At 43.2% G+C, this 19183-nt stretch overlaps 1 protein-coding gene across 2 annotated transcripts; it reads right to left on the bottom strand.

Moving 5' to 3' along the window:
• Window positions 1–6242: 6242 nt before the first annotated feature.
• VGLL2 (vestigial like family member 2) lies at window positions 6243–14257 on the bottom strand. 2 transcript variants are annotated; one of them, XM_003255617.3, is made up of 4 exons: window positions 13971–14257; window positions 11345–11654; window positions 8759–9280; window positions 6243–7352 (listed from the first exon to the last, which is right to left on the bottom strand). In XM_003255617.3, exons 1-4 carry the CDS (start codon window positions 14049–14051, stop codon window positions 7312–7314), a joined length of 954 nt encoding a protein of 317 aa, XP_003255665.1. In that variant the 5' UTR covers window positions 14052–14257; the 3' UTR covers window positions 6243–7311. The 2 variants fall into 2 exon arrangements, with proteins under 2 accessions (XP_003255665.1, XP_004087684.1); XM_004087636.2 differs by lacking the exon at window positions 8759–9280.
• Between the last annotated feature and the right edge of the window lie 4926 nt (window positions 14258–19183).

Genomic DNA, 19183 nt, shown 5'->3' with positions numbered 1-19183 from the left:
AGAACCAATCTAGACTTGAAGAACAGATTGCATTTGAATAAGATGGCAGTGAGGGTGAAGGTTTTCTGACCTGCTGGGAGGTAGGAATTCACAAGGACCTTCTGTGGAATATAAGAGAAAATGTTGCAGACTGCTCAGGGGAAGAGTCAACCAGAACAATTGTGTTTAGGTACTCTGGTAACATCTTGTGTACCAGTGGGCTGAGGACTTACCCAATGGTGAGCTTGATATCCTCCTGAAAACTTAGACAAGATAGCTCTAAATTCATTCTGATAATTGGTATGTAGACACAGGATAGGTAAGCACAATAAATAGATCAGTACACTAAAAGCTGTCATGCAAAACATTTTTTAGTGTCACTTCTAGAGTTTATCTGTTTACAATAAGGACAGTGAGAACAAAGGGTGTGTAATGCAGTTCAAATTAGAACTTCCTCTGATAAAGAAGAAAAACTAAATATGCACCCTAAAACAACAGTAGAAAATGTAGCCAGAAGTTTTTATGATGTGAAAAATATATACTGTTAAATTGTATAATTTATTTTATTTTAATATTTAATGTGTTGCCCTTGTTGCTGTTCTGTGACACAGGAAGATTCAGTGGTACCTGTACTTTCTGCCTCATTCTCTTAAGACCCAAAGCTTACATTAATTGGCAGCATGAGTATATATTATGACTGTGAAACATTGTTTATTTTTCTTTTTTAGTTTCGATACTTTATATCTCAAGCAAAAATAAGAGATGGCAGTACTCCATGATAAATTTAAAAAATTTCCATTCTTATCTATAATGACACCATTCTTTAAACATCAAATGACCAGACATCCCAAGTTTCAATGTGAGATGATGGTGTCTGGTGTTACTGTTTTAATTTATTAACTAAATAGTTTGGAACTGTTAAGTATAAAATTGTGAATAATTTTTCATCTCAGCCATTCTGATTGAATATAAACTCATAGTTGTTTTCCCTCAGGGTGTAGGCCTTTTCCCTAGATCATTTCTTATGCCTTTAAAAAATTTAAGTGAAAAATACATTTTCAAAAGAAGTATTTGAACAAGGAAGAACAAACATCATAAGCTCTGTTCTCTATGTTTCTTAGCAATATCTGTCTGTCAGTGACCTATTGTCAGTTTCTGAATGTAGAGAAGAAACTGCCTGAGGTAAAAACGGGATTTCACACTCCACAAAGCAAGGTGGAATACTACTAATACAGCATCTTTAGGCAGTGCTTCTAAAGATACCAGGAAATTCCATCAAAAAGTTGGCACAATGGGAAAAAAGTCATTTGATACTAGAGGGAAAAAATCCAATCACTTATACATTGGGTATAACAGATTATACACTGGGTAAAATACTTTTAGAAGAAGAAAACATGAAATAGGGCTGTACCGGTAAAAATAAATTTAAAAATAAATCATTTTATTTTTTTATCCCATTTCTCGATAATACCATTATTGCCAAAGGGCGAATAAAGCAGTTGCTAAAAATAAGAGCAACACTATAGTTTGAGAGCTAGCAGCAAAAGAAATGAGTTTGGGATATTCCCATCAATGATCCCAATCATACTTGTTGTTTCTAGCAAGTGTGTGCTTAGAATTTTAAGATCCTTAATTTTTGTTTCTGAGTGAAAAGGATTTTTATTTGAAGTATTCTAAAGAAGCTTCCAAAATATAACATAAATAGGATATTTTTCTAGTTGTAAATACGGTAGAGATTAAAGTATGTACTCCAAAAATACACGTTGGTAAAAATTTCTAATTGCCTATGGATAATTTAGAGTGGTGCAAATATTGATTAGGAATAAAAAAGTTTTAATTCTTTAATTTCATTGTTGAAAGTTTAGTTTACCTTTAACCTAAATTTCTTACATGTAATCATAATGTATTTATTCATTTATACATTTTTGATAAAAAGTGGAAACAATTATGAGAGGATAGTTTGAGCAAAGCTGTTGTAGCCATTTTGAAACACTTGGAGATAAGCAGAAGTAGAGCTTACTGAGTCTAAGGACAAAACAAAGGAATAGGAAATACGCTGCTGCTGCTTTTCTAGGTGAAATAACTGAATTCCAGCAAGGCAGAGCAAATTCGGATGTCTCCATTTTTGTTTTAGAGGTGCTTAGTTTCACAAGAATACACGGGAAACTCACAGAAATACTATAATTTGAGGTACATCTGACACTGTGTTGTGGAGAACTTCAGATTTTTCTCCTACTGAGTTAACTCAGTAATTTTAAAGTGAAAAATTCCAAATGAAGGGTCGCATACTTTACCAAAGTAATAATTATTCTAGTAAGGTATATATATAGACACACATTCTAATAAGGTATGTGTGTGTGTATATATACATATACATATACACACACAATGTATGTATTTCTCTAAAGATTAAAAATTAATTCTTCGCAAAATATCTTACTATTTTCCCTAGAAAAGAAAATTTGCCTGTCTCTTAAAGTCAACTTGGATTGGCAGACTCACCTCTGCCGATGCTTGTTAGTGGCCACTCCTTGCCTGGACGTGATATTTGGAGGTCATGGCTGGAAACAAATGGGAGCTGTTTTTGGAGGCTGCATTGCCTTTTTAGGTTATGAGGGTCTCTCTGTGTTTAGGATAACATGATTGACAACTCCATTCTAGCTCCAATTAGCACCCTATAATTTATTAGCTTCTGCTTTCAGATTATGCGTTAACTTCACAAATATTTCAACCACGGAAACAGCAGCTATCAAGTGTCTCTTTCCTGATCCAGCCCTCTGGGGCTGGAGTGAAATACAAGGAAAGAGAAGTACAGTTGGTCTGTCAAGTGAGAATAATCATTTGTGCCTGTGCCTGTCTGAGGGCATAATGTCTCTGATTTCTCTCTAGGTCTGCATCTGTATGTGTGTGTGTGTGTGTGTGTTATATTTGTGGATAGATTCTATTTTGCAGATACCATATTTGTATTATTAGAGTTTTATATTTATAGGCAATAAGCAAGAGTTGGTATTTAGGAAATGTGAAATTTATGTTTGCTTAACCCTGCTGCTTGCATAAATGTCACAATTTCAGTTACATACAGACAGCAATGGTAATAATGATACTGTCTTATATTTATTCCTTTATTCCAGATTTTGGAATATATAATAAATCTTAAAAATCTAGTAAGGAAAAATGAAATATACAGAGAAAACAGCTTGGCAAGTACAATAAAAATGTGAACTATTTGCAGGCAAATTGTCAACAAACTGTTGAAGCAATTTTACAAAGTGATCTTAGATTTTTCAGTTTCATTTATTTTTAAAGTATTTTCACATATCTTTCCATTTTTCTTCCATGCTTAGATGACATCCTAATGAATTACATTAATAAATTCAACGTATGGACATAGCATTTACATGAAAGCAGTTTGTTTAAGTTCTATTTATTTTTTTATCCCCTCCAACTCCAAAGTAATTGATCACTAAGTGCTTAAAAAAAGAGCTTCTTTATTTTGACTGAATATGTGCATGCCTGCACAGAAATGCAGGCTTTTTGATTCTACGCAAAATGAAAATTAAAGTTACCTAAAGAGTTGTTTTTCCAGATGCAGAAGGGCACAGAAAATACAGTACTTACCCAGAAAGAGTGAAAAGAGAAGTGTTCAGTCAGGATTTCTGAGTCTCAACACCCACTGTCTCCCATCCAGACCCAAATCAATCTTAAGATATTGCTAGAATTTGCCATGCATTTAAATAGAACTTCAAAGGGGAAATGAGACGGGATGGCAACTCTTTTTACACTGAAGGAATAGAACAGATAGAATTCCCTGTAGCTGGGTGACCGAATTCTCAGCCAGAGGGCAATCGGCAAAAGGATTACTTGGTGGTGGAGAGCCGTCTCTTTCCTTTTCATCACCTCTCCTTCAACCTAGGCCAAGTGCAAAGGGAAAGCTGTGGGCAAAGAGGACACTAGTGCCAACGGGGGTGATTAGAGGAGAATGTAACCTTTCTCTGAGCCCCCTGACCAGGTACAACATACGTAAAAATGTCATGTTTGCCTTTCCTCATGCCATCCCTCATTTCCTTGAATGTCCTTTTTTCAACTGCTAGAACCTTATCAAATCTGCATGGTTTGACTACTATTAGCAAGACAGGTATGAGAGTTCACATTTTGTGTGACTTGAAGTAAGCCTGAAGAATGTCAGTTGGGGCTACCATTTCTCCAAAGTTCTCTTTCATGCTCTTATTACACAGAACCAAATCATTATGGATCTAGGTCATCTTGCATTTCTACCTTAGGAAGGTGTGGAATGGAGGGAAATGCTGTGGTTCAGTGTCATACGTGCCAGGTCGCTGGAGCCTGGACAGGCTCAGCAGTCTGGACGGTCTGTTCAGGACCGCCCCAAAGGCCAATTCCAGTGAATGAGTCTCCTCACCAGCAACCTGATATTCAGGTCAGATGTAGCTTAGGAGAGAAGTTTCAGTAATCAGAACCTTGTGGGTGGGAAAATGTTCCCTGTGGGTTCTGATCACAGATCTTGTGAGTGTTAACGCAGGTGGGGTACAGGTAAACAACGTCTTCCAGTGGGGAATATGTGGAGACGGCCAGCAGAGAATGCACTGCCATGCTTTCTTCAACAGTATATTTAGTAGCAAATTCTGAAAAGCGCACTGGGACTTAATGCATTTTATTTACACTTGTATATACCAGGGATTCATGCCAGTGGAACATGGATTAAAACAATCCACAGAGAAGTCCAAAGTTAATTTTAGTTATTGCTTCAATGTCCAAACCTCAGGCTAACTCTTACACAGCTTGATTAGGTTGGGTGTGAAGAATTTCAGGGTGGTGAAGGCTGTTAAATACTGAAGTGAATAAGAGAAGCAATAATAATTCCCTCCTGGAGAAGAATAGAGAGCTGTACCTGACTGAATGGTCTAAGTAGTGTCATTTGCTGGAGTTTGGACAATGTCCTATGACAGTCCCTTTGAGACTTGGGATTCTGTAAGTTCTACCAAAGCATCATCAATCTGTGCTTCTCTGACTTTTTTCCTTTCTTTGTGCATCTACTGTGGAGAAAATAAGCCCAACGTTGAAGAGCAAAGAGACAAATCAGAACTGGACAAGCAGTCACGCAGCGAAAAACAGTGCAACCCTGCACGGGGGCTACCTGGGTTTGCAGCCTGACTCTGCCACAGACGAGCTTCATGACTGGGCAAATAATTTCTCCTCTATGTGCCTGAGTTTTCTAACAGGTAAGAAGGAGAACATCATAATAAATAGCATACAGAATTGCTGTAAGGTTTAAATGAGTTAATCTATAGAGATCAGTGCCCAGTACATGATAAACAATTAACATTAGTCAGATTATGATTATTGTTATCACATGTGATGCGCATAATCATAGAGTACCTTCCATCAGAGTGCAAACCACATTCCTGGAATGATCATATGTACTTCACAGGTAGCCAAATGACAGAAAGAGGGCATGGGGAACTCTGCCAAGCTCATGCTGTGAGTTAGATCCCTTAACTGCCTCCAATTCTTGAGACTTATCCAAGATAAATTATATTTGCCTCTCATGTTATAATGAAGATCAAGATTTGAACTAATATTTTTATGCGTTAACAAGGTACAAGGGCAATCTGAGCAGCACACAAAATCTCTCTACTGGGCACTTTTGTGAAACAACAGAAATAACTTTGGTATCAAGAGGAAACAAGGGGAAAAACTACCAGTTTCTTTCTTAAAAATCTTTTTTGCCTAGTGAGAGATTTGGTTTCTTAGCCTAGCTTATTAAAATATAAAATAGCCAATATTTCAAAAACACTTTTAACTAATGACTCTACTGTCTTGAGTCTAGAATTAAACATGTAACAATAATTCTTTTCTGGAAAATAATAAATCTGTACCAGGTAGTGCTTTTTGTACCACCTTTGCTTCTAACTTTTGAATGCTAACAGGAAAGCCCTTGGCCTCTGTGGGCCACAATTTTCTCATCTGTAAAACAGACAGGGGTACCTAACTTCTCATTCTCCAAGGTTGATGTGAGATGGAAACAGCTAAGAGATTCATAGCACAGCAAACATGGTGGAAACACAGAAAGATCTATTTATCTATTTATCTCTATCTATCTATCATCTATCTATCTATCTATCTATCATCTATCTGTCATCTATCTATGTAATATTACTGACATCAAATCATACTATTGTGTTATTTTATTCTACTAGAAAAAAACTAAGTTATTTATTTTCTTTTTATGAAACAACACAGTGAACTCATAGTAAATAGACATCTTTAATGTTCGTCTCTTCTTCCTTATCACCTTCAGCTTTGCCCATGCACAGACCCTTTCCCCTGTCCCAACACTAAAGTGACCAGATCACAACCAGACAGACTGAGAAAAAAATTCGAGGTAATGGAGACTTCGTGTACATTTCTTCCCCTTGTGGTGATTCCTAGTTCTTCTCCATGGAGACAGTTGGGATCTCTCCTTGCTTTTTATATCCAGAGGATACAGGGACAGAATTCGTGGGAGAGAAGGCAGAGAAGGGTTTCTTCTTTCATTGTAAAATGTTCCTTGTAAAAAATATGATATATATGCATACATATATATATAATATATCCAGTGCAATTGCAATTGTTCTGCCAAATACTGAGAAGTGCCACCTTGGGTGATGTATTTCTGGAGTTTTAAACAGTTGTCTAACAACAGCTGCATTTTAGTAAGACTTGGGCAGGTGGCTCCAGATAAGCCACTTGCCACTCACATTCAGGCTGAGGCTTCCATGTTCACAGTCCAAAGGAAAAAAGTGTATCTTTGCGTCTGGAGTGGGCATTGTAGGGAAGGGATGGGCAGGAAGGGATCTGGAGGCTGAGAGGTGAGGAAGAAGGAATTGACTTCTCTTTACTTCTCTACCACAGTCTTAGATGCAAGTACACATACAATTTAAAATCTGACAGTAGTAGTGCTATAATCACACTACCTAATAAAATAATTCACATCAGCATAAAAAATATTCACACCAAAAAGTTTCATTTTCTTTCCCCCGTTCCAAGAAAGCTTATGATATCATATCACCTGACTCAGCAATCTCACCACAGATATTTCCAGTGATTCGGCCAAAAGTCATTAAACATAACTCAGTCTTTGGATTTGCTCTTTCAGCAGCAGGACTTATTTTTAGATGAATTTCTGTAGTTGTGGTTTTTGGTTTTCCCAATACACTGAGAAGTCTGAAGTCTCTGCCTTTCCCCATGTCCTCATCCACGGAGTGAGAGGCACAGATGCCGAGCCTCCAAGGCTGGTCAGAAGGGAAGGGGAAGGGGAAACCCTGGGTCAGCAGATCAGCTCAGGAGGGATGCACCACAGAGGGAATAACGACGAGCTGCAAACCAAGATCAGAAGCTGTTACAAACCCACTCCATTTCAGCTCTGAGTGCCATCAATTGCACTATGCAGAGACCTACAGGGAAGAAGGTGGGCGGTCTAAAACCAGTACACATCCTTGCTTTTGTCCTGAGGCTGCAAACCTGAAAATAGAGAGAAGATAAAAGAGAGAGGAGGTGGAGAGGGAGGGAAAGAGAGAGAGAGAGAGAGAGAGAGACAGAAGAAGAAGGAGAAGGAGCAGGAGGAGGAGGAGAAAAAAAGAAGAAGAAGAGGAGGAGGAAGAGAAAGGGAGGGAGAAAGAAGGAATGGGGGAGGGAAGGCACAAGATATTTAAGGAAAGAAGGACAAAACACCACTGTTTTATTGTGAAAGTCACAGACTTCACCTAAAGTTGGGGGCGGGGTGGGGAGGGGGGCGGTGACTGAAAGTAAAAGCAAAGCAAACAGAAAAGTCAAATCACTTGAGGAAAGGGGCAGTGGGCAGACTATAAAGCCAGTGATTGCACTTATTATATAACTATTTCTTTCATTTGCCCTAAAAATAAGAAAAGAAGGCAAAAAAGCAAACCCTTATTAGACTGTACGTTTCAAATACTTTAAGCCAAAGACTTAGGATTGTCATTTTAAAATATTCTTCAAGATTTACATTTTTAAGAGATCTATTTTATTTGGCAACTAACTTGCTACCAGGATCACATTTTTCTTTCCTTACAACTGTCACTAGGTGACAAGATCCCCCAAGCCACAGAAGATTTTAAATTGTCCTCTCAGCAGCTACTCTAGATCAGCGCTGTCCAACAGAAATACAATGGGAGCCATAAGCATAATTCGAAATATTCTGGTAGCCACAATTGGAAAAAAAGTAAAAAGAAACAAATGAAAATTAATTTTTATAATCGATATGCAATGTGTTGAAAATATTTCAACATGTAATCAATATAAAAGTATTAACGAGATGAAGCTTACATTCTTTTTCTGCACAAAGGTTTGGAAATCCAGTGTGTATTATACACTGACAGCACATCTTCATTCGGCCTCACTACGTGCCAAGTGCTCAGTAGCCGCATGTGGCTAGCGGCTACAGTATTGAACAGCGCAGAGCTAGAACTTTTCCACTAAATTTTATTACTATTATTATTATTATTATTATTATTATTATTATTATTATTATTTTAAAAGTCCTCTGTAACATTTACCAGCCAGGTTAGGGTAGGGTCCTACTTTCTCATCCCGCCTACACGCATGGCACAGGGCCATCTATCAGTGGAAACACGACCGTGGCATGCAGATGCTTGGGCCACAGAATTCAAGGTCTCCAAGGAGGATTAACTGGGTCTAGGCACAGCCTAGAGTCGGGTACGGGGCCGAGGGGCTCCGCGGAGACCAAACTTCTTCCTCTGCTTACCTGAGTCCACGCTGAGGCCCAGACCCTGGGCCACGTCCCCCGAGGGGCTCGCGAAGGGTCCCCCGGGCCCGGCCCACGCGGCGCCCGCCGGCTCGCCCTTGCCGGAGAGCTCGCAGGGAGGACTGCCGGGCGCGGGCGCCGGGGCGGGTGCAAGGCGGGCCGGGCGCCCCGAGGCGGCTGGCATCAGCAGCGGCCCGTAGCGCGGGTCGAAGTGCGGCGCATAGACTTCGTGCACGGCGGCGGGGCGCGGGTAGGGGGCGGCCTGGGCGCCAAGGGCGCCGCCCAGGGCGTAGGGGTGATGCGGATGCGCGTGGTGCGGGTGCGCGTGGTGCCAGGGCTCGGTGGCGCCCTGGTGCAGGTGGCCATGCAGCGCGGCGGGCGAGTAGGGGTCGGCGGCGGCGAAGGGCAGCTCCGAGTGCGCGGTGGCCAGAGGGCTGCCCAGCGGCGGGGGCACCGGCGCCTGGTACGCGCTGTTCCAGAAGGAGGCGGGGAAGCTGCGCTGGCTCATCGGGAAGGAGCAGTCTGTAGGCCGGGGAGGCGGAGTGGAGGAGAGGAAGAGAGGTGCGTGTCACTGCGGCTGGACTCAGCGCCGACCTGCAGCCCCGCCTGAGAGACGAAGGCCCCGGGCGGGCACAGGGCTGGCTAGCCATGGGCGGGGGCGGATGGGCAGCCCCCGCCTCTGCAGCGGCGTTTTTCTAAGGGGGCTGCAACCTGTGAAAGCGAGGTGGGGGAACTGCAAAATGGGGGCTTCTGGGAACCCCCTGAGGAGGAGGCCTGCTTCCTCCCATGTCGCAGCCCTGTCCTCAGTGCGGAAACCAAGTGGCGGGGAGAGTAGTAAGAGCGGAGAGGCTCCCTCCCCGACTCAAGTCCTTGAAGCTCAAGGAGCTTCCCGCGACTCAGCGCAGACAGGGTCTCCCTTTCCTAGCCTTAACCTCTCCTCAAGCTAAAGATACCTCTTCCCACTCTCCTGGTCGGCCGCCTAGTGATCGCACTACCCCCTCTCGCGTTTCAGCCTTCTTGCTCCAGAAAATGGGTCCCCCCACCTAACGTCTCTGACAGACTGAAAGTCCATCGACATATTTTGAAGTCTTGCTATTATTAGTTTTCTTTCTAGAAAGCTTCTCTCAAATATTTTTCTCCAAGAACTCAAGCAAAAGAGTAAACTAGTCGCATTAAAGGGCAGCTCTATTATTTGCACAGAAGGACACGAATAGACAGGTCTTTTATCCTAAGTTTTCATTAACTTTTTGTATCAAAGCGAGGACGCCAGGGATAATAATAGTTATTATTACTATTGTCAGTGTCACTGTTGGTTCCTAGCCCGTGACAGCATTTTAAGAGAACAGCGTTTAGATTAAATTTGCTGCCATTAGCAAGAAGGGAGAGAAAGACAGATATTTAATTCATGGAGCCTTTATGGAACACCTCCTCTGTGGAAGGCATCTGCACGATAAACTAGAGAATTTTAAATGATTTGAAAATGCATTCTAAGTGGTGAAGAGTCTTCCTGTTAAACATATTTAGGCAGAGAATAAAAAGAATGTTCTGTATTTAAAATGAATGTTTTTTGGATCTTGTCTAAGGGCAAGGCTTATCCAAACTGCCAGCGTCTCTTAAGGGAAAAAAAGCGGGGGAAGGTTGTAATTTCCCTCCCAAAGACAAATGAAAATTTGTTTTCATTTTTACAACAAAGTCCTCCTTTCTCAGCTTGGTACACATCAAATACAGCTTAGTGAGCCAAGTTTACTTAACGGTTCCCCCACCTTTGTCTTGTTGGTAATAAAGGGAAGTTGAGATTTCAGAATAGAAGGGAGATTTAGTTGAGTTGTCCAACAAATAATTGTCCTAGGGTAGAAAAAAGCAGTGCCTTGTGGGGGAAGGTAGAAAAATAAAAAGGGGATGTGTTTTGGGAAAACTCTTAGAGGTGTTTTGGCTGTATCTAAATTTTTGTTTCTTTGTTATTTTACTTGCTATTGAGACGCTTCTGCTTCAAGATTTCTCAAGTAATTGGAGCCTGGTGAAAGGCAAAGGTAGGTTTTAGGAGACATTCTCAAGCAGGTTTTGCTTGCATGGAGCTCTAGAACTGTTTCCTCTGGGAAAATGTTTGCAAATTGGGAAAGAGCTCTTTAAGTCCTTGGCGATGAAGTTCCTTCACTCACTGGTTTGGGAGGGTGCTGGAAACCTCACATTTTTGACAGCATATTTGCATCCATTTTCTTGTTGGAGTCTTACAGCCTTCTCTGGGGATAGTTAGGAGGGTAAGTGTTATTCTACTTTAAGAGAGCAGTAAATAGAGTGACCTCAAAGAGGTTAAGAGACTTACCCAAGATTATATTGCTAGGAAGTGGTGGCACCAACACACAAACCTAGGTCTTCCAATTCCAAGGATAGTGTTTTTTCCAAGAAGTTTTTTCTTATACCCATGCCCTTTACCCCTGCGTTTTCCTTACCCTTTCCAAATGCCCCTCTGCACACCTTCTCTGACACCTAATATTCTTTTCAGCTGCATGTTTTTAGGCTCCTGTAGGTGAACCCCAGGCTGAGAGGACCCTCTATGGGTCCTTCCCAGCAGGGCCCTATACTCACCTCGCCAGGGCCCAGAGCTCCTTGGTGCTTTGCTGCTGGTACAGCTGGGAGAGTAGCTGCTGGGTTGGCTCAGGGCCCTGCTGAAATGTTCATCCACCACGGAGCTGATGTCCCCCTGGAAATAAGTGAAGAGTACGCAGCGAGAGTTGATGTACTCTGCCTCTGGTGGGCGCTCTTTCTCTGGGCTGCCTTCTTCCTCTTTTATACTGGCTGGGGTTTGGCTGGAAAATGAGGAGCTGCCGCTGCCACTGCTGCTGGGGCTGGCATTGCACTCCTGGGCTTCCTGCATTTTGGAGTAATAGGCTAGTTTCTGTTCAGAGAGAGAAAGAATAGAGATATCAATTTCAAAAGCAAATTCGGTTCAGACTGATTCCCTCATCTTAATCCCTAAGGTATTTACGGGGAAACTGGCATACAGGCCTAAGCCTTGTGCTGTTAGCATAAAACTAGCAGTAGTGGGGCAACACAGGCCTCCCAACCTGTACCCAAGCAAGGGCGGGCTTCCTTAAAGGAAGATTGCTGTCCTTGGTCCCTCTGACTCCTGGAAAATTTCCCCTAAAACGTCTGGGTGAAGGTCTCAGGAGACGCCTAAGCAGCTAGGTTTGGAGCTGAGTTTGACCTCATAGCTGGGCTCAGGGCAGACGTATTTTTAAAATCAGACTCCAAGGGTAAAGGGCACCCAAGTCCAGTTAGAGCCTGACTGTTCCCTGCCTGAGAATCCAAGGCAGAAGCACAGGATACAGGATAAACATCCTCCTGATGAAATGAGGGGGCAACCCCCTACTCCTGCCAAATCCACTCCCTGCAACTAGGAATGTGTGAAGGAAAGCAACCAGGAATGTAAAGGAAGAAATGCCACAGAAAGTTTGAAATAATTACATTTAGTAATGAATTGTGTGGGGTAAAAATCTGGGGTAACATGACTGGGGAAATACGGATCATTTTGATAAATGCAAGTTGATATTTGTTTGATTACCCCACATCAGTTTTTAAACAGATCTTCTCTTTAATAAGGAAAGGCCAGTGGATTACTAGTATTTCCACCCCCATCATCTCCACACACATTGAGGAAATGACAAAAAGGAGCAGACAGAAGAAAATTAAGATCCTGGCTGTGAGGTGGGGTAAATCGGCATGTCTGATAGTGATTTTAAAAAGCAAGTGTAGCTTCTGTGAACATTTTCTTAGAAATGAGCAATGGACTGAATGAAGTGTTAAAGCATTCTGCAGGCACAGATGTCCTTGAAGAGGCGGCCCGAGTCATACAAAAATGAACAGAGATCTTCATGCAATAGATTGGTTCAGGGTCTGGAAGGAGAAAGGGCCAATCAGAAAACCAATCCACCTCTCTCCTCTTTGCTTGCCATAGTCCCACCCTGGGAAGAAGTACATTTCAGAAGCTGGAGCCAAAAGGTTTGAATTATTTGGGGCCAAAACGATGTAAGATTTAGCAATATCACCACTTCCTAAATGCGACCTTCCCTACAATGAGGAACTCTGGTGATTCCTAAAGTTAACACTGAGGCAAAACCAACTGCAAGTTGTGAAGTTTAAAAGAGAAGAGGAGGTAAGAAAACAAAAAGTGAACCCTATCCGGTCCATCATTAATTCATAGGGAAATTTCCGAACAGATATTCTAAATTTGCAGACAAAATTAGCAAAAGCATCCACTGGGGCATTGGGGTGTATTTCAATTTCCCCAAAGCAGGTGACCAAGCTCTCACTTTCCAACCCGGAGGGGACCCCTACGGCCTCCCAGGTGTATGATTTCATTCTTTTCCTGCACTGCTGTCCTCAGTTTCTGCTACCTCAGCTGAGGAAATGGAAGGAAAATGGTTCAAACAGACGCAGCCTGAAGAAAAGAGAAAATTGGCAGAATTAAATGGAACTTGAAGTTTGCAGAACCCGGGTTGAGTGGTCTTCTTAAAGTGTTTGTTGGAAGCAGGGCTTCCCCATTCACCTACTCAGGCTGGAGAAAGGCAAAAGTATTGTCCATCGAGCTCACCTCTGCCGGGTCAATCGCACTCCGGATAATGCTCCCAGAACTTCGCAAAGGAAAAATTATAAAAGTGCGCGGTGCTCTTTGAAACGAATTCGCTGGATCTGGAATTAATTGCCCTAGTCGCCAGAGAATTGAAACGGAAGAAATTATTCCTGAGATAAACTTGGCAGGGATGAGAACACCGGCCCTTGCATCTCAGAAAGAGGCTGGCCTTTGCTTTTGGTTTTGTTGTTACTTTCACCATTGGGACCAAAGTTTGGTTTTCCCTGCGTCAGCTTTGCCTGCATTTCCTGGTACCTGCACCTGGCTTGGAAGAATCTGGAGTCCGACAGACCCTAAGAAGAAAATCCAGCCCGTGTCATCTTCCTCTGATTATTCCAGGGAAGACCTAGGCTCACATTAGCAGGGCTTAGCTGCTTCCCGAGAGCAAACAGGCGAGCTAAAGGGGTTAGCTAATTGCACTACCAACTGGGGGCGGCTCCGGCAATCCCCGCATCCCGGCTGCGCCCGTCCTGGTCGGACGCCCAAGACGCGCCGAGGCGCAGCAGACCTTGGCTTACCGGCCGTGCCGCCGCAAGCGGGGGGCGCGCACTCCTTCCCAAAGTCCCCTGAGGAGACACGTACCTGGTGGTAGGGGGTGTAGGCGGCTGCGAAGTAGGGCTGCGGAGGACCATAGACTTGGTACATAACATCCAGACAGCTCATGACTCTCCGCAGCGGAGACGGTTAAGTGTTTTTTCATTAACGCTCCTTCCCCGGAGCTCAGGGGTGCTGCATGGGCGGCGCTTGGACCCGCGCTCCGGAGTCATCAGGCGGAGCGAGGCCAGCGCGCTCCGCGGCTCGCAATCCCGCTGGCTCGCTACCCTCCCACTCCTGCGATTTTACTCCCGACCGCGCTCCAGGGCAGAAGCGCCTGAGCTCCCGCTAGTGGGCATTTAAAGCCCACGCCCGGCGGGCGTGCTGACGCCACTCAGGGGCTGCGGAGCGGGAGGGGGCGGTGGGGGGCGGGGACTGGGGGGCCAATGGGGAGCGAGGGACGCTTGTTGGAGGGGCAGCGAGTGTGTTTCCCGGGGCCCCCCTCTGACAAGCATGCGGCCAAGGGTGCCGGAGACTATGCGGTTCCCAGCGGATCCGAGGCTTCGCACCGCGAGTAGGAATCTCCCAGGACAAAATAGGAGAGAGAGAGAAAGAGACAGAGAAGGAGGCGGGGACGAAGGGATCCGGGCTCATACACGCAGAGAAAGAAAGTTGGAGAAAGGTCTCTTAGGAAAGCCCTTGTCTCATACTGTGGTTGAGTGGGTGCTTCCAGAAGTGCCGAGGTGGGGCAAATTCTCTGCTTTCGGTTCCTGATGATATGTAGAGAGGACGGTGCTGTCCCTTGGAATCCCCTAGGGAATCCGGGTCGTGGCAGACAGGATGTGGGAGTCCGGGTACCCCTCCAGGGCGCGGAGGAGCTCCCTCTGCGGGGAAATGGCAGTGGCTGAAACCCGTAACCGCTGTCCTCTAATCCACTTCCTTTCGCTCCCTCTAACCTGGTCTTCCCGCCGCCTGTCCCACACCCCAATTCTGCTCTCTTGGGCCGTGCCCTTCTGCCCCTCTAAAATTCGATCCTGCTCCTTTCTCTTTGATGTTCTCCACCCGAACCCGTTAGCTTCGCATAGATCGCGCCCGCCTCCGGCTGCTCCCGGTGTCAGCTGCTTTCGAGGAGTCCAGGAGGCTTTATCCGGCCTCGGATGTCTGGCTTTTCATGCTAGGGTCTCCTTGGCCGAGGTCCTTTAAAGTTTTGGCAACTTTGGGGACAAGGACTCGTTGGCGCTAAGAAGAAGCATACTAGGACTCGTACATAGAGAGGTCTTTTACTGCCTATTCAGCCGGTAATACAGCTGCGATGGTATGTTTCATTTTGGAGAGCTGGAATATATGCACTCCAACTATAAAACCTTCACTTCTTTCTCTCTCCGGCCCTCCCTGAGAGGTCTGCTGGCTTCGCCCTCCTTCCTGCGACTCTACCCATCCTTCTCAAGCCTACCCCCCACGAAGCCCTCTGGAAAGGGGGTGTAACAGTGGAGTATTCAGTTCTATAAGTTTAGGAATGCACTGAGACAAGGCTATCTCCATGGCTGGGTCAGGTGGCAGAAGGGGCATTACCGGAATAGAGGCGGGCCAGACTTGGGGGACCAAGGGAACAGGTTGGGAGCATTAAGAGTCTAGACTCAAGAAAGAGGCAGCATGGATTTCAAACCCTGGTTATTCCGCAGCTTAAATACAACAGAAAGTCATTATAGAGTCTCAGGCTATAAGACTGTGAATAAATGAACCGTTGAAGATCTATTTGTGTTTTAAAAGTTAGTATTTTAAGCCAAATTGTTTTAGGGTTGCAGTTTTGGTTTTGCCCAATTTATAGATGGGAAATGGCTCCGTGTCTTCATATGCTTGTAACTGGTGAGCCATCTTGAGCGATTCGACAATTTCCTTAATTAACTACAATGTAATCTGTGTAAAGTTTTGTAATCAATGAAAAGTTAAAATAAAGACACTCTTCTAGTACATTTCCACGCAAGCCTCTTTTTAGGGGCCAAGCTGCCTCTCGGATGAACTCCGCTGTCTTCTAGATCTTCTGATTATCCAGGCGCAAGGGTGAAGCAGAACATCCATCCCACCTCCACCCCAAGGCGCCCTCCCTAGGCGTTTCTGAAGATAGGTACAACCGACTATCAGCATTTTCTTTGGGGCAAGAGAGAAAACCCTCATCCGAAGAACCACAGTGCGCTCTTCTGTGAGCGGGAGATGGGGAGTTCAGGTCCCAGTCTCGCTGGCCGCTGCTGCGCACCCTTTCTGCTGGGTCGGCTCCACCCAGGCCCGCAGGAGTACAGGTGTCAACGCAACCATCGCGCCAGGGACGCCGCGCGGCGGGTGGGTGCGGCCCTGGAGGGTCCCGTCCCCCACTTTCGCGCAAGTCCCACAGTCCCTCCTTGGACACAGAGGTTCCGCTTTGGGCATCTCTGGGCGTGAACGTCGGTGGCTGAAGCCCGCTCCTTTTCGAGCAGCCTGGGCTTGGCAGTGTTGTGCAGGGGCAATGGGGGTTGGTGGGTGGGAAGCGGTGGGAGGCAAGCTCCACTAGCATGTCCAACCAATGCATGGAAACCATGCTCTTGTCCTTGCTCACCTTCCAGTAGCTACCTCCTATTCCCTGTACCCGGTCACTTTGACATTTTTAAATTTTACTATGGCTATAGTACTAGAAGACCTTTACTTTTTTTTTTCAATTTCCAGAGAAAATCATGACAACCTCTCCAAGTCCAACAACGCCCAGCAGAAAGTTATTTTCGAAAACGATTACAGGAAGAACGATGTTGCATATCTTAGACGAAGAAATTGAAGAGACATTATTCTAGTTGCCTAAGGCTGCTTTACATTCACATTGCTCAATCTCCTCTTACTTGAAACAATTTAAAAAATCTCACTGAAGCTAAGAGGGGGTATGGACTGCACAGGAGTTCGAAGGAACACAAGGAATTGGGTCAGTGAGCATCAATCTAGAATTTAGGAAGGAAACCATTTTATTCCCCCTAAATCCACAGTGAAGGAAGAAAAACAAACATCCCAGAGTTTTAAAACAAGTCCCAAAGATTGGAGAATGTTTCGTCCTTTCTCTATGTCTGAAAAGTTGTCATTTACGGGAGGGTGGTACTTCTCAGTCGCATGAGATTGCCTCTTGTTTCTACGCTGAAGTGGAAAGTAAAACACAGCTAAATTTGATCCCCTTCACTCTCCCAGCCATTCAAACCACCAGCACATTAACAAGGTTGAAGAAGTTAGATTTTGATTCAGAGCCTTGGGAATGGGCTACAGGTTGAGAAAATTCTCTTTCCTTCCCTCTGGAGTCCTCTTCCTCAAGAAGAGACTGAAAAATAAACAGATGTCCCTGAATTTGGGCCCCAAGCCCCCAGTGAGATAAACTGTTCCCAATTGCGTGGAATTGGCTTTTAACTCCTTAACTGGGCAGAGGGAGTATCAAAACTTCTCTTTGAAAATAACTTCACTTTAAGATCGATTAATGGCAATTTATTGAACTGCTGGGAAAGAGCTATATGAAACTAAATTCCACCAAAATTTCTTTTTAATATCCTAGCTCTATTCTGCAATTCTAACTGTATCTATGCCGTGAAAATACAGACACCTTTAGTCTTGAAGTTAGTAAGTTAAATTAAATTACTTTAGCACGAGTAAATGTTTCAAGATAGCAGCTCAATGAAATACCTGTTTTCTTTTCAGAAAGGTTTACCTCTCACTTTCATAAACTAGCTGATTTCATTATCTCTGAATCTATCTGTCACTTGTGTCATCTTATTCTGAAAACCGCAAAGACACTGCTTAGCAAGGGTACATGAATAGAACTGATTTGGAGAACTGACTTGCAGCCAGCCAGGCCCTTCGTTGCCAGTGGTTTATTTAAATCATGAGTTGGCATTTCATGTTGCCTTATTCTGCCAACCAAAGGGGATAAACACAATGGTAACCTCATAGATTTTCCCCCACAAACTCATTTTTTCATGGTTTACTGACAGGAGTTGTGTTTGGATTTGGGAGAGTAGCTGAGAAGATTTTGTGGATTCAAGCTGTTAACAATATTAGTTAAAAACATTTCTGTAAAAGCTGGGGTTTTCAGGCATGATCTGTTAATTAGGATTAATAATCTAATAATGGACTGAATGGTGATTTAATTTTGAAGAAAAAAAGGGGGAAATAGAGAAATCCATACATCCTGAAACCTCACTAAAAAGCTAAGTGGGGAGGAGTTACAGTTTGACTTAGTGAAAAAAAACAAGCAAAAGATGGTTCAGTTATTTTCATACAAACTTTGAGTAGCTCTTAACAGTGCTTCCAGGTAAAAATCTTCTATAGTAAGTTCAAATAAATAAGGTTACTTTTATTGACATATAGATGATTATTAAAAAAAATGTTGAACTTTTCCTTCTTTACATATTTAAAAACGTATTTTTATGTTATGTACATGTCAACTTTAGCTTTGGTGAAATAATTACAGTCTTTTGAATTTAGTTTATCTTGTATTCACATTAACCTTTGTGCCCATTTCTAAGACTGGGGAATATAACTAAAACCGTATTTATCTTTTAGAAATGAGTTCTTTTTAATAAGTCTCTATGAAATGGTTATATAAAGATAAGATTATACAAATTCATTTCATATGACCCAATCCTTTAATAATGGTAACATACAAATTGCAAAAAAGGGACACTTAAAATAGATGTGTGTCAAATGTTTTGCCTTGTTATATTTTCACGAGAGAAAAAATTAGAAGGAAATTTACATTATATAAGATATACTTGGACATGCATAGCTAAGTCTGAGAGCACATATCAATTATTTCTTAATAGGAAGAAATTGCCTTTCATCTCTGCTTTGCCTGGAAAAGTAGCTCTAATTGCTTATAATTTCTGATGCTATCATTTGCTTTTCTTTAAAGACACACAGTTTGGAGAAAGCCTCATAACTAACATATTTGTGAAACTACTTTTGTAAGATATAGGGATATAGAGGAATTTACAGATTCAGAAAGTGGAAGTAGACTAAAGGATTTAAACTGTTGACTTAGATATTTGACAGTGTTGGTGTTGATCCATTCTCAAACTTCTGTTTATAAACTTGATTTCAGCAGGATGCTGAAGGGATTAAAAGGAGACCACAGCAATAACAGAATGAAGGTGAAGATATCCATCTGAGTGTGGAGTGTGGTTTCCTGTCACTTGTACCAGGAGCTCTTAAGACAGCTTTTAAAAAATTCTCATAGGAATTTTTTCTTTGCAAGCATGGAA

Source organism: Nomascus leucogenys, chromosome 3, assembly GCF_006542625.1.
Source record: "Nomascus leucogenys isolate Asia chromosome 3, Asia_NLE_v1, whole genome shotgun sequence".
In the NCBI taxonomy this organism is placed as follows: domain Eukaryota; kingdom Metazoa; phylum Chordata; class Mammalia; order Primates; family Hylobatidae; genus Nomascus; species Nomascus leucogenys.
The sequence above is the reverse complement of the archived record's forward strand: the minus strand, read 5'-3'. Positions and strand labels throughout refer to the sequence as shown.